Source organism: Capsicum annuum, chromosome 7 (assembly GCF_002878395.1).
Source record: "Capsicum annuum cultivar UCD-10X-F1 chromosome 7, UCD10Xv1.1, whole genome shotgun sequence".
Lineage (NCBI taxonomy): Eukaryota > Viridiplantae > Streptophyta > Magnoliopsida > Solanales > Solanaceae > Capsicum > Capsicum annuum.
Window position 1 is genome coordinate 216,157,481 of NC_061117.1, and position 15,991 is coordinate 216,173,471.

General features: G+C 37.1%; 1 protein-coding gene across 2 annotated transcripts; it reads right to left on the reverse strand.

The window, feature by feature from the left end:
* Nucleotides 1-523: 523 nt before the first annotated feature.
* LOC107878515 lies at nucleotides 524-14,971 on the reverse strand. Of its 2 annotated transcripts, XM_047415494.1 has the most exons (5): nucleotides 14,800-14,852; nucleotides 13,715-13,777; nucleotides 12,133-13,236; nucleotides 11,969-12,038; nucleotides 524-1,036 (listed from the first exon to the last, which is right to left on the reverse strand). In XM_047415494.1, exons 3-5 carry the CDS (start codon nucleotides 13,125-13,127, stop codon nucleotides 881-883), a joined length of 1,221 nt encoding a protein of 406 aa, XP_047271450.1. In that variant the 5' UTR covers nucleotides 13,128-13,236; nucleotides 13,715-13,777; nucleotides 14,800-14,852; the 3' UTR covers nucleotides 524-880. The 2 variants fall into 2 exon arrangements, with proteins under 2 accessions (XP_047271450.1, XP_016581020.1); XM_016725534.2 differs by lacking the exon at nucleotides 13,715-13,777 and having other exon boundaries at nucleotides 14,800-14,971.
* Between the last annotated feature and the right edge of the window lie 1,020 nt (nucleotides 14,972-15,991).

Below are 15,991 nucleotides of genomic sequence, written 5' to 3' on the forward strand. Positions count from 1 at the left end.
TTTATGAATCAATTTTTTTTATTTAAAAAAAAAAAGAATTTTGAATCCACAAACTTGGAATTGAAATTAAACCACAAACCAAAAATTGAAATTTGAAATTAAAATCTCAAATCGAAGTTGAAGTTTGGTTCAAATATGATAAATAAACACTGATTTCAAATCAAAACTTTAAATTCGAACTTCAAATTACATGATACCGCACAATAGGTGCAAATTCGATTATCCTACCCCCTTTCCCTATATACCGCTATGTAATGCATATTATTTTTTTAAAAAATAAATAAATAATTTTAACTTGGTTCGTTAAATCTTTTATGGTAAGCTATACTGAAATAACCAAATAAATCTTGAGTCGCTGTCCTAAGTTGAATCGAGAAACTTAACAACGCAAAGCTATTATCAGCTATCAAGTACGATTCGGATGAACTCAATAGCTTTTGCCAAACTCCAATAACCCCTGTTTGGTGACTGCAATGCAAGGGGTATGGGAGTGGGTGCAGCGTAAAGAAAAAGGTACTCGAAAAACAACCAAACACGAACTATTTCCCTTTCAAACTATCCATGTATCAACTATACTTGTTTTCTTCGACAAGTATCGTGTACATGCAGCTAAGATTTTATAAGGAAATTTACATTTTTCCTGCAACTATCAACCAAAAGAGACATTGGTAAACCCCATCGACACATTTATGTTCATAGTAACAAAAATAAGAAGCTACAACTAATTCCAACTTTTTACCCCTCAAAACCGACCATCTTGCTCGATGAAGAAGCTATCCACAAAGGAAAAAAACAGGCATTTATCGGACATTTGCATCTGGATATCACAGAATACCAAGAACACTTCGGAAATTTCACAAGTTCAGCGAAGAACTCCGGGTCAAACTCGCCCGCCATATTTAGCGCAGATTTGTTTCCATTTGTCTTTGAGATCAGTTGGAGTGCGAGTGTGATCAAACACATGATGACCAAATTCTAGAATTTTCCTCCACGGGATGTTTTTGTTTACTGTGGATGAGAATTTTTGAACTCCTTCCTGCAGCCACAATATGCATAATTAAGTCAGGAACTCAAGACATATCAGCAAATGAAGCAGATAGATGCAAACAACGCTGACAAATCACTTTTTTGTGGACCCTGCCCTGCGCACGAAGAAAAATCACTAGGGTTGCCGCTAATGAAGGATAAAATCAGCTCCTATTTTTTAAATTTCAAATTTAGTAGTTCCTTCTCTTTAGGACTCTTGTATATAGATAAGTATTATCCTTTTCTTAGTTTATTTATCTCTTTGTTGTATTGTATTTATATATGCTCAGACTACAATCAATGAGAATTGATCGTTCCTTTTATTCCATTAACAGTTTTATACTTCTAATGGTATCAAAGCCAATTAACTCTCATGAGTATAATTCTTTTGATCCCTCCCACTCTTCCCATCAAAATGGCCACAAACATAACTGTAACCAATTCAGATGCCAACACCACAATTGTCCAATTCAATTCTGTCACTCAGTTACCAATCAAACTAACTGGCAGGCACAATTTTTCCCTTTGAAAAGCACAAGTATCCATGCTTATGCGTGGTCACAACATTTATGGCCGTCTTGACGGTTCTCGCCTTGCCCCTACTTGCACAGTGGCTCAAAATAATCAGGAAGTCCAAAATCCTGAATTTGTTTCATGGTATCGCCAAGATCAGCTTATACAGAACGTCATCTTGGCCTCAGTTGATCCTACACTTGCTGCTACAGTTGCCGCTGCATCCATCGACAAGGCTGCTTGGGATGCTTTGCACACTGCATATGCCAACAAATCACAAACAAGAATCTTAGTTTGCGTGATCGTCTGACTCATCTCTCGAAAGAAGCCCTTCCCGTCGCTGATTATCTCCACCAAGTTCGATCTCTCTGTGATGAACTTGCCACTGCTGGAGCTCCTGTGTCTGATGAGGAATTGATTGTCAAAATCCTCACTGGACTTGGCCCAGAATTTCGTGAAATATCTACTGCAATCCGTGCAAGAGACTTTACTATCTCTTATTCAGAACTTTATGAAAAGTTGCTTGATCATGAACTTTTTATAAAACATGAAGAAGCAAAGAAGCCAATATCATCACCAACTACTGTTGCTATTGCACAAAAAACAAACACGCATCCTCGCTAAGGAAACAACTCAAACACGCATCCTCGCCAAGGAAACAACAACTCCAACGGGCGTCTCAGTGCAAATTTCCCCAACACCAACCAGCCATGGTGTAGTGGAAAAAATAACTAACAACAACGATATGACAACACTCTGAAGTGCCAGTTGTGTGACCGTCCTGGTCATTCTGCCAAAGTCCGCAGATCCCAATCACACAATCACCTACAAGCCCGAGCAAACTATGTTGCTCGCCTTTCAACTCAAGAGGCTCCTTGGATTGTTGATACTGGCGCCACTCATCATATGGCTTCAGATGCTCAAAACCCCACTGATGTGCAAAACTACCACGATCCAGAGGAGATAGCAATGGGAGATGGTAGCAGCATTCCAATATCTCATACCAGTAACACCAACATAAGTGCATCAAATAAGCAATTTAACCTTCTCAATACCTTATGCTCTCATGCTATAAAAAATAACCTTATTTCTGTTTCTAAATTTTGTTGCAATAACCATACCTCCGTTGAATTTTTTCCTTTTTCTTATCTTGTGAAGTATCTGAGTACGGGGGCGCCTCTGTTTCGCGGGCAGAATAGAGATGGGCTATATGAGTGGCTGTCGGGCAGTGGGCTTCATTCACCACAATGCAATGTTGTCATTCCTCTACACCTATGGCATCGGCGTTTAGGTCATCCTAGTCATCGTATTTTAAATAGGATTTTGTATCAGTTTTCTCTTCCAGTTTCACATTCTAGAACCAATTTAGTTTGTAATTCGTGTTTTTCTAATAAAATGCACAGGTTACCTTTTTCTGAAAATTCATTGCAAAGTAAACGACCATTGCAAATTATTTATAGCGATTTATGGGGACCCTCTCCCGTTTTTTCAATCGATAACAAGCAATATTATGTCTTATTTGTTGACCAGTACTCAAAATACATGTGGTTGTTCATTATAAAATCAAAAAAGGAAGTTCTTGATGTCTTTCAAGCTTTACATCCCTTACTTGAGCGACGGTTTCAAACCAAAATTTTCTCTCTATACCGACGGTGGTGGTGAGTTTCAAGATTTATCTTCATATCTCAAAAGTCATGGTATTGAACACTTAGTGACCCCTCCCTACATACCCCAAAGAGTCGCACCAGTTGAACGGCGTCACAGGCATGTTATTGAGACGGCCAAAACCTTGTTGCACCAAGCTTCCTTGCCCCCAATTTTTTGGAGTTTTGCCTTTCACCAAGCAGTCTACCTTATAAATCGTGTAACAACTCCAAATTTACAAAATAAATGTCCCTATGAAATTCTATTTCAAGAGTCTCCAAAGTATGAATCCCTTAGGGGTCGTTTGGTAGAATGTATAAGAATAATGCAGAATATAGTGTATTAGTAATGCTTGTATTAGTAATACTTGTTTTAGTTATACTTGTATTATTGTTTATACATTGTTTGGTTTGATGTATAAGAAATAATACATCTTACATAATTTCTATAAAGAAAATATTTGTTTACAAAAATACCCTTATTTGATTTTGTACATTTTTTTGCAACAAATTTATTTTGCTATCTCAAACATAATTAGTATTGTTGAACTAGTATATAGAGGTTTAGGATTAATTACAAGACCTTCGTCTTTGCGCAAAAATGTTACGCTAACAGAGTAACATAGTCGAAACAAAAATAAAATACAAGACGTAAAATAAAGAAATAGTCTCAATTTTTTTTTAATCTTTTTAAAGACCCTCAAAGCAAAGCAAAAATATGTTATAGTTATTTAAATCAACTATTCATTGTTGTAAATTAAAATGGTGGGAAAAGAAATTGTGAAATACTTTGAAAAGATTCACTAGTGCAAATTAAAATGGCGGGAAAAGGAATGGTGAAATATTTTGAGAGGTATTAAGGTCATTTAACAAGTTAATGCATGTGTTTAAAGTCTTTGTATTATTAATACATAGGAAATGGAGTGTATTACTAATACACACTTCAATACACAATAGTGTATAACTAATGCTTGCATTAGTTATACATAGGCAAAAAGAAGTACCAAACAAGGTACTATTAATACACATTCACTAATGCATGCATTATATTTTACAATACACTCTACCAAACGACCCCTTAGAGTTTTTGATTTTTTATGCTACCCATGGCTCAAACCATATGACAAAAATAAATTAGAGCCAAGATCTAATCCTTGTGTGTATTTAGGATTTTATAATAAACATTATTGCCACCAATGTTTTGATCCCGTCAAGAATAAATTACACTTATCAAGGGATGTTCTATTTTTGGAAGATACCTATCCTTTTCAGAATATGTTTTCCAATTTAAAACTCACACAGATCGATAATATTGCCTAGGAAATTTGTTTTGATGTTCAACCTTTGAATCATAAACCGTCAAGTCCAGATTCTTGTCATCCACTCCCAGATGCTCTACCCGTGCAGTCTCCACTACCCAGCTCAACGTCTGCCACATCAGAAGGCATCTCCGCTGCATCAGGTAATTCTCAAAAATTATATTCTCCTTTGTTGCCACCTGCAATTCCACCCCCACCTGATAATACTCAACTATCACCATCATCCAAACTATTAATCACCTATCAACGCAAAAATCGTCCACAACCAAACACCTCATTGAAGGGGAGCCTTGGAGTAACTGGTAAAGTTGCTGCCATGTGACCAGGAGGTCACGAGTTCAAGCCTTGGAAACAGCCTCTGGCAGAAATGCAAGGTAAGGCTGCGTACAATACACCCTTGTGGTTAGGGCCCTTCCCCGGACACTGCACATAGCGGTAGCTTTAGTGCATCGGGCTGCCCTTTAACCAAACACCTCATTGATGCCACTTACTTCCACTATCCAGTCCCCCAACCCGCCTTCTCAATCACCCAATGACAACCCTTCCCAGAGCACACTTGCTTTGATTTCGTCCACTCCTTCACCGGTGGTGACCACTTCAACTCATCCCATGGTCATAAGCTCCAAAACAAATAACCTCAAACCCAAGCAGTTTAGTGTTAGTGTCCAACTTTCCTTGCCATTTGCTCCTCGTACATATAAACAAGCATGTCCTCACCCTCACTGGAGAGAAGCCATGAAAGCTGAATTTGATGCCTTTGTTAGGAATCATACATTGGATTTGGTTCCAGCTACTCCTACGATGAATGTGGTTGACTGCAAGTGGTTGTTTCGTATAAAACATAAATCTGATGGTTCCATTTACAGGTACAAAGCTCGACTTGTTGCAAAGGGATTTACCCAACGTCCAGGATTAGACTACGATTCGACCTTTAGCCCGGTAGTCAAACCAGTAAGTGTTCGGTTGGTGCTTACTAATTGCGACGCAGTACAACTGGCCTATATATCAGATTGATGTAAATAATGCCTTCCTACAAAGACGTATTGAGGAAGAAGTGTATATGAGGCAGCAACCTGGCTTTGAAGATCGAAGCCTCTCCACCCATGTTTGCAAGCTGAACAAAGCGATCTATGGCTTGAAACAAGCTCCCCGAGCATGGTACACTGAGCTAAAAGATTATTTGTTAACTGTTGGGTTTGCCAAGTCTCAATCTGACTTTCTTTATTTATTTTGCATAAATTTAGGTTTACTGTCTCATCACTGGAAATCAGATTCGGGGGTTCGTCATATAATAGATGGTCTTTCCAATCGCTTCTCTTTGAAAGACCTTGGGCAGCTCCATTGCTTTTTGGGCGTTGAGGTTATCTTTGTCTCAGCACAAGTATATTATGGATCTTTTAGATGATGTTGGCATGATAGGTTGTAAAGGAGATTTCAGGTTCTAACAATTTTGGTATCAGAGCCTTTATGGTTTCAACCAGAATGAATGGGAGGATTGAAGGATTAAAGAAGACAATGGGCGAAGTAGTAGACGAGATTGGTTCAGTACGTGATTACATGGAGCAGTTACGACTCTGGATGCAGAAACAAGATGAACATAACGCTAAAATTCTTCAACATATGAAAGGAAAATCAAAGTTTCAGGTAGATCTAATTAAAGACACAGATATGATGGCAGAAAACAGCAACAATCGCAGAAGTGATGAATTCCGAGAAGTTCAGCCACCATTTCGTGAAGAAACACGTCCTAGAAGACTGGAACTGCCCGTATTCTCCCGTGACAACCCATATGGGTGGCTTAACAGAGCAGAGCGTAATTTTCACTTCAACGGCATTGATGACAAGGAAAAATTGGAGGTTGCTGCAGTTTGCTTTGAAGGTAGAGCCCTAAATTGGTTCCAATAGTGGGAAACTAGAACACCAATTGTCACATGGGATGTGTTTCTAGTAGCCGTATTCCAACGATTCACTCCATCACAGTTAGGAAACTTATATGAGGTGTTGATAGGACTGCAACAAATTGGAAGTGTGGCTCAATATAGAGAAGATTTTGAACTACTTTCAGCACGCTTGAAAGATGCCGATGATGTGATTTTGATGGTGATTTACATAAATGGACTGAGAGGAGAGATCAAGGCAGAATTATGTCTTAGCAAGTTAGGAACTCTAACCCAAATTATGGACCAAAGCCAGCGTATTGAAGAAAAGAATTGGGCTCTTAGCCAAGCCCACTTGCCTAGACACATGTCTATGACATTTCCTAGGGGTTCAACGCATTTTCAAGGAACTGACAATAGCCAAACAAGAAGTGTTACAAGTCCACATGTGCGTGTATCCACAATGCCTTATCATTCTGCCCGTACCATAGTTACAACGGTACCACAACATTTTCAAGAGCATAAGTGAGGAGAAACCAAATAGCCAGGACCTGAAAATTCTGCAAAGCGTAGAGGATCATACAAAAGGCTATTTGATACTCTGTATCAGGATAAATTGAGAAGAAGACTTTGTTTTCGCTGCGATGAAAAACATAGCCCCAATCATCGGTGCAATTCAAAACAGTTAAATTTGCTTATTGTTGCAGCAAAGGATAACGAAGATGGAGATATAGAAGAGCATTCAGCGGACATAATAAATGCAGGGATGGATTAGTTAAGTGTTTAAGAAGAGCCAGGGCCTCAAAAGCTAATGGAATTGTCTTTGTACTCTATTGCAGAATTTACCACAAATAAGTCTTTGAAGGTATGGGGAACAATATTAGGGAAGAAGGTTATTGTGTTGATTGATAGCGGAGCATCAATTAATTTTATCTCTCGCACGGTGGCTGAAGCATTAGAGTTAAAAGATTACAAAAACTAAGTCATTTGTGGTGGAAGTAGGAAACGGACATCAGGTAAAGAGTAAAGGCAGATGCAAAGAAGTGGAATTGGGGCTTGATAAACTAAACATAACTCAAGATAATTTCCTTTTTGATTTGGGAAGTGTCGATGTAGTGTTGGGATTAGAGTGGCTGGAAAACCTGGGAGATATTCAAGCTAATTTCAAGACGTTGATGCTGAAATTTGAAATAGAAGGCCAAACACGAGGTGTTCAAGGAGATCCCTCACTGTCCAGAATAGTGGCATCACTCAAAACTCTGTTTAAAGCCTTGCAAAAAGATGGAAAAGGGTATTATGTTGACCTGAATGAGTTAACAACAAAGGAAGACCAAGAGAATTTGAATTTGCAGCAATTACTACACGAATTTGGAACTTTATTTGAGGAACTAAAAGAGGTGCCTCCTGCTAGGAGTCATGATTATGCTATCTTTACTTAACGAGGGATCTAATCCACCCAATATTCGTCCATATCGTTATTCCCATTACCAAAAAAATGAGATTGAGCGAATTGTCCAAGAAATGCTTGTAGCTGGTATCATTCAACCAAGCACAAGCCCTTTCTCTAGTCCATTGTTGCCAGTTCGCAAAAAGATGGTAGCTGGCGATTTTGTGTGGATTATCAGGCCTTAATAAAATTACTGTTCCCAATAAATTTCCAATTCCAGCAATCGACGAACTATTCGATGAACTTGGGGGTGCCACTATATTTTCGAAATTAGATCTGAGATCAGGATATCATCAAATTCGGGTTTGCAAGGAGGACGTCGCACAGACGGCTTTTCATACATATGAAGGCCATTATGAGTTTTTGGTTATGCCATTTGGGTTGTCGAATGCTCCATCTACTTTTTAAGCGTTGATGAATGAGATATTCCAGCCTTACGTAAGTTTGTATTGATTTTTTTTATGACATATTAGTTTATAGTGCAAATTTTTCTACTCACTTGGAACATTTGCGGGAGGTGCTTTACAAATTTTAAAACTCCATAACTTGGTTGTCAATCGAAAAAAATATCATTTTGGACAACAACAACTGGAGTATCTGGGACATATTATTTCAGCAAACGGAGTGTCAGCGGATCCCGCCAAAATAGCAAGCATGGTTAACTGGCCAAGTCCCAAAGATGTTAAAGGGTTGCGGTGGTTCTTGGGGCTCACCGGTTACTATAGGAAGTTCGTTCGGGACTATGGGAAAACAACCCGGCCACTCACAAAATTGCTCAAGAAAGATGCTTTTCCCTAGACTAAAGAAACTCAACAAGCTTTTGATTCTCTTAAGGAGGCTATGGTCACTTTGCCGGTTTTGGCACTACCAGATTTTAACAAAGTGTTTGTGGTTGAGACAGATGCTTCGGGACTAGGGATTGGAGCTGTCCTAATGCAAGAAGGACATCCTATCGCTTTTCTTAGTCAAGGACTTTCTATTCGAGCTCAATCTAAATCAGTATATGAGAGGGAGTTAATGGCCATCGTTTTTGTTGTACAAAAGTGGTGTCATTACCTGATGGGTCAGCATTTCGTTATACGAACAGATCAACGAAGTCTCCAATTTCTCATGGGCCAACATGCTATCGCAGAGGAGCAGCAAAAATGGGTTACCAAGTTGATGGGATTTGATTTTGAGATTCAATATCGCCCCAGATGTGAAAATAAGGCAGCTGATGCGTTGTCCTGTCAATTTCATTTCATTGCTTTTTCTATTCTACGCAGCAGTACCTTAGATGATCTTTCCACAGAAATTCAACAGGATGATCAACTTCGTCAATTAACACAAGATTTACTTCACGATCCGACTTCACGACCGAATTATGTTCTGAGAAAGCATTGCTTGTTTTTCAAAAGTCGGTTGGTGATTCCCCGTTCATCATTACACATTCCATGCTCCTTAGGGAATTTCACTCCTCGCCTACAGGTGGACACTCAGGTTTTTTCCGCACATACAAATGCATTTCACAAGTGTTGTATTGGAATGGAATCAAAAGGGATGTACAGAACTTTGTGGCTAGTTGTTAAATTTGCAAGCGGAACAAGTATGAAGCCCTTAATCCCGCTGGCTTGCTGCAGCCACTACCTATTCCTACTCAAGTTTGGAATGATATTGCTATGGATTTCATCAACGGGTTACCAAAAGTAATGGGACATGATACTTTACTTGTTGTGGTGGACCGTTTCACTAAATATAGTCATTTTCTCTTCTTATCTCATCCATATACAACAAAGAGTGTCGCTGAGCTATTTGTTCGTAAGGTTGTACGTTTTGCATGGTTTTCCCAGATCAATTATGTCTGATCGGGATAGGGTTTTTGTCAGCCAATTTTGGCAAGAATTATTCAAGTTGTCTGGAACTAGCCTCAAATTGAGCTCCGGTTATCACCCTTAACCAGATGGTCAAACTGAAGTTGTCAACCGCTTATTGGAGACTTATTTACGTTGTTTTGCAGGGACACATCCAAAACAATGGCCAAGATGGATTCCTTGGGCTGAATTTTAGTTCAATACCACATACCATGGTTCCACCAAGATGACCCCTTTTATCCTCCCTCCTTGTTGCGGTTCACTGATGAGATTTCTACTGTTGAAGAGGTCAACCAGCAGCTTATGGCTCGCAACGCTATTTTAGATGAACTCAAAGCTAATCTGACGCATGCTCAAGCTCAAATGACAGTTTATAATGATGCTAAGTGTCGTGCAGTTGTGTTTCGGCCTGGTGATTTGGTTTATCTTCGCGTGCAACCTTTCAAGCTTCGCTCACTTGCTAAAAAGGTTAACCAGAAGTTAAGTCCTCGTTACTTTGGGCCGTATACTATTTTGAATAAAATTGGAGAAGTTGCTTATCGCCTTGATTTACCCCCTCATTCACGGGTGCATCCCGTATTTCATGTTTCTTGGTTAAAGCATGCAATAAAGGATTCTACTCCAGTACAGCAGCTTCCTCCTTTCTTATCTGAAGAACTTGAACTGCATTGGAATGGCTCCCAAGAGGTGTTGATTAAATGGAAAGACTTACCAGACTTTGAGAGAACACCTGGGAATCCTATGAAGTTATTGATGGACAGTTTCCTCATTTTCACCTTGAGGACAAGGTGAAACTCATAGGGGCGGGAATTGTTAGACCTGTTGTTACTAGGGTCTATAAGCGCAGGAAAAAGGGTGAAAATAAAGCTTAAATGAATCTATTTTATTTATTAATTATCCTGTGTATGTATTTCTAGTAGTTTCTAGCAGTTAACTAGAAGTTACCTAGCAGTTTAGGCAGTGTTTTGTGATAAAAGAGGGGATCAGAACATTCTGTAGAATTCTTCTGGCAGATTAGGAGGTTACGGTTCCTCGAAATACCTTGGTTGTTGAAGTATTCTATAGTTGTCATCTGTAAAACTCATTCTACTTGTTGGTAACAATTAATAATAGTTGAAATTGTTGTTTCTATTTTTACATTGTTTCTGGAAGTGTACAGATTCTTGTTAAGGAGATTTCAGGTTCCTAACAGCTCCTATTTTTTAAATTTCAAATTAGTAGTTCCTTCTCTTTAGGACTCTTGTACATAGATAAGTATTATCCTTTTCTTAGTTTATCTCTTTGTTGTATTGTATTTATATATACTCAGACTACAATCAATGAGAATTGATTGTTCCTTTTATTCCATTAACAGTTTTATACTTCATAGCCTCAACCAATCTAGCATTTAGGCTTATGAGACTTACATTTGTGCCACCATTCAATGCATCATAAGCGCCTTTTGAGGATAACATAATCAAAGTCCTCTTGGAGTAATCGATAGAGTAGTTGTCATGTGATCTAAATGTTACGGTTTAAAGCCGTGGAAACAAAATCCTGTAAAAATGCAGGATAAGGTTGCAGATAATAGACTCTTATGGTTCGGTTTTTCCCTGAACCATGTGCATAGCAGGAGCTATGGTTCACCGGGCTACCCTCTAATAGATATGAACTCATAACTTTACATTATGGTGGACAAATGTTAAAAATCATGTTGAATTCATAAAATTCACTTCTTAAATCTGCCTCTACATGTTCGCATCCTAATTTTATGTGTGCCGCGTATAAGCTGAACTGTTCATACATTCTAGACCTACTAAGGAAAAAAAAAAAATTGTGCTGATGAAAAATCATTTGTTATCGTTTTCCAAATTGACCATAATGTCAGTGATGTGGGTAATTTTGTGCCGATGTATTAAATAACCCACTACTCGCTTCGTCCATTTTTACTTGTCAAGTATCACATTTAATATCTCATAATAGGCTAGGCCATTAGTTTACAAGAGTTGAAAATCTAGTCTATTCATAACCCTTGAACGAGAAATGCTTGACATCTTTCTGGGAAGAAAGAGCTACTTCTAAGCTCTCATCTGAAGAGGATTTTTTGTTTCCTTTACTATAAGCAGACTTTGAGGATAACATAATCAAAGTCCAGTCAAGTAACTTAATACAACTACCAAATCATAGTTGATCACATACTCCTAGCAAGTTTAAAAATATAGGTGTCAGAACTTCTAATGCAAGGACTCACGACGTATCTTTGTCTCATGCTACCAAAACAAACAACTATACAATAGAGATCCTGGAAATGTACCTCAATCATCTCTTCCTCTTCGCGACGCCATAATACTCTTCTACGTTTCCCATTTGGAAGGATAACTGGTCTGCAACAGGGAATAAAGTTGAAATTCTCAATTGAAGAAATGAAGAGGATAATGTGCTCAAACTACAGAACATTCCATTAAAGTGATAACTTACAACATGGAAGGCTGTTCAACTTGCTCTAACTTGGCCTCTGCATTAGTATTCTCAAGAAAAGAAGCTGATGTCCTAGTTAACCTTCTTGGAGAGGGAGTGAGCATATCATTTTTAACTTTGTTAACCTGTTTACCACACTCACGTCGTGTTGAAACACGCTTAGATTTTCTACATGTTAAATCCCCAGTTTCAGCTCTTTTTTTAACACGCGAGTGCTGCTGCAACGAAGGATCTGTGTTCATGACAGTTGCAGTAGTTTGATCAACCCCTATCATCTGTTCTCCTGCACTTTCAGCAGAGTTTCTTTTCGTTTCTGCCAGAACAAGTTCATTTCCCGATATTTCCTCTTCAGCAACGGATGAGTTACTTAAGCGGCCATCTTGGTTATGATCTTCCATACTTTTCTCTAGTTGCAGTTCACCAACTTCTCGTCGATCATTTACCTGAATGCTGTTTCCAGCTTCTAAGACTCTAAAATCGGTTGCTGTTGCTTTAGAAGATGTATGAACACTAGATTTACTACCACAATCAACATCTGGGACTGAATGTATTTGCTGCCCAACTACCAATTGTTGATCACAGTTGCTTTCTGGAGCATCACTCTTCTTTTCTGGTAATGGCTCATCAGTCCTTTCACATGTTGATTCGCTTACTATTGCTGGAGCCCCTCTAACGTTGTCTATCATTTCTTTATCTATGAAAGTCTCCAGAGCTTGTTTTTTTAACAAAACATGCTCCTTTGCTTGACGAAGTATTGCAATTGATTGCTTATATCGACAATAGGGGCAATAGAATTTTCCCAAATCATCAAACCTAGCTGGACAACCCATGCATCTTACATGAACTGCTATAGGACAACAACTATCAGTGCAAGCCAACACTTCCCCACCTTTACCACATTTTATACAAATTTCTTTTTCCGAAGGGCTCATTTGTTCCAAAATTTTCCTTTCTATCCCCTCAATGTTTACAGAGGAATTGTCCCATAGCATCATCCAAGACGCAGCTCCTTGTTGATGTTTCTAGTATTTACTTCATAGATGATTCTCAACATCTACTGATGAATCAGCCACCCTACCAGAGTTTTCCTCAAATCAAGGTTGGCTTCAATCAAAGACATGGAAACTCCATAAGTTACAGCACAGTTTCAATACAGATCATCTTTCTGTTTTCTAAGAGTTCAAACATTAGCATCAGACTGACAAAGTCATTTAATAGCTTAAAGTATAGCACTCTCTGAAATTAATCATCCATGGTATATGAAATTAGAGATTAGTTTTTTTTTTTATTTTCCATTTGTTTTTTAATAGGGAACTCTACTTGTGAAAACTTGGTATGATTGTATCCTATGTAAGCTCGTATTGCTGGTCCAGTATAAAAGAGAATCTTAGATAGTTGGGCGACCAGCTTAAAACTAGTCAAATTTTGATGGAACAGCAGACCTCGACTACTCTGGGCTTGAGGCATAGTTATTGTTATTGTATTACTTTCTATGTACCATAAAAAGATTATGTGATGGTTCATTTTGGTCAGTTCAGAAGATATAATGCTCTTTAAGAACAATAATAGAAAAGTTACATACCTCTCTTTTTACTTTTTATAATGTAGCTTCCCTTAAATTCTTCAGACGCTCAAAATATGAAACCTATATTCTTCACAACTAGGAGTATTAAACAATTCAGATTTTCAACTCCGCTCTTAATAATAGTACAGAGTCAGCAAAAAAAAGTGTCTTAGTTTGACTCTGGACCTTTTCTTTTCTTTTGAATAATTTTATTTTTTTTTCGAAACAAAGGGTGCAGATTCGAACCAAGAACATTAAACTGGACAGGTAGAGTAACAAAGTAATGCTAAATATAGTTAATTTATGGTCGGATTTAAATTAATTTATTTCAACAATAACACTTAACATCATGAAATCGAAATCTTTTCAAAGTTCAATCAATAATTAGACTGTTTTTACTAAAGAATATCAACAATTTCCCCTTTCTTTGAGGATAATTCAGAAAATGTTCACTATACTTAAACGTTGTTTCCACACATTCAAACTAAAGCTCTCTTCATACACAAACAGATTGAACTAACCTACAACTTGCAATCTACTAGTAAAAGGACAAACCGAGTAACAAAGTAATGCTGAATTTCAAGCTAGAACTAATTTACGGTTGAAATTACATTAATTTATTCAAACAATTACACTTAAACAGCACAAAATTGAAATCTTTTCAGTCGCTCAATCAATTATGCATCAATTAGACTGTTTTTACTACAGAAAATATCAACAATATCCATTTTTTAAGGATAATTCAGAAAATTTTGACATAGATTCGAATTAAGGCTCAGACTAATTTACGATGAAATTTAACTAAATCTATTCAAATAATTACACTTAAACAACACGAAATTCAAATCTTTTCAATCATTCAATCAACTATGCTTCAATCCAAAGCAACAACAATTAGACTGCATTTACTAAAGAATATATCAAAAAATTCCAATTTTTTACAGGAAAATTCTGAAAAAAATTCAAATATATTCAAAATTAAAGCTCTCTTCGTGCAAAAACAGATTATAATAAACTATAACTTGTAATCTACCAGTAAAAATTGTCGCAGATTAGGATTTTTTCGGCGACATAGAAAAAAATCACCTAGAGAGAGAAATTACCGGCGAGTATCGCCGGGGGAAATCGCCGGGAGGATTTCGTCGGACCGACTGTGACTGCAGATTGTTCAATTGAGTTGATGCAATTTAAAGTTGGCGGGCTCAGGTTTGGGCCATTTTTGGCCTAAATTTTGGTATCCTTTTAGCACTTGTGGGCCGTGAGACCTTATGGGCCAAGTGCAAATATAGCCGATTTTGGGATTACCAATTAAGTCATAACGAACGCGTAAAAACTTGAGGGAAAAGGACATAAATGGCCACGTAGCCGAAATTAATTCCACAAAAATGGTGATGAAATTCAAATTCAATTTTCTAGCCATTTTAATCTGCTAGCTTGTTCTATGCAGTTTCTATTCATATCTTATACATATAATTATTTTATACGAAAATTATATAGTTTCGATACACAATTTATACAATAATTGTATAATTATTTTATACACATTTTATGCAATAATTATATAATTTTTATACATTTCTATACATTTTTCATATAGATACATATTCTCTCTCTCTCTATATATATATATATATATACACACACACACATATATATTTGATCATACTATACAATTTTTGCACATATATCTTATATATATACATATTCTATATAACAATTATATCAGTTTTATACAATTATATTTAATTATTATTTTTAAACAACCTAAAAAACCAGAATATTTTCAGTTAAAAAATTTATAGCAAAAAAAAATGGAAATATTTTTAGAAAAGGGTTGAATGTCCCAAGTTGGAAACTTAATCAGTATTGCATATGGACTGTATCAATATTGTATATAAATTGTATCTGAACTACATGGGCAAAAATGACCCAAATTAGGAAATGACTATAGTGTGAAAATAAAATGGTCGACTAACTATTTTTTGGCAAAATATCAAATTTAGGCTATTTATTTTAAAAATGGTCATGTGGTGTCTTTTTTCCTAAACTTAAATCGAAACTTTCAGCCTATGTGATGGAAATAGTAAATGTTCGTGGAGCCATAGTATTGATACCTAAAATGGCAAATCAGATACCTATTACAGGCCAAGCAGGTAGGAAGAAATGTAACGAAGGAGAGTTATTGAAACTAGCATCATTGAAAGATCAATCAGTCAAAATAACATAAATGACTATGGTATTATAAGCTTCAAGTTTGATTTAAGGCCAAACTTTCTATAAACAATGAAAGTAGTT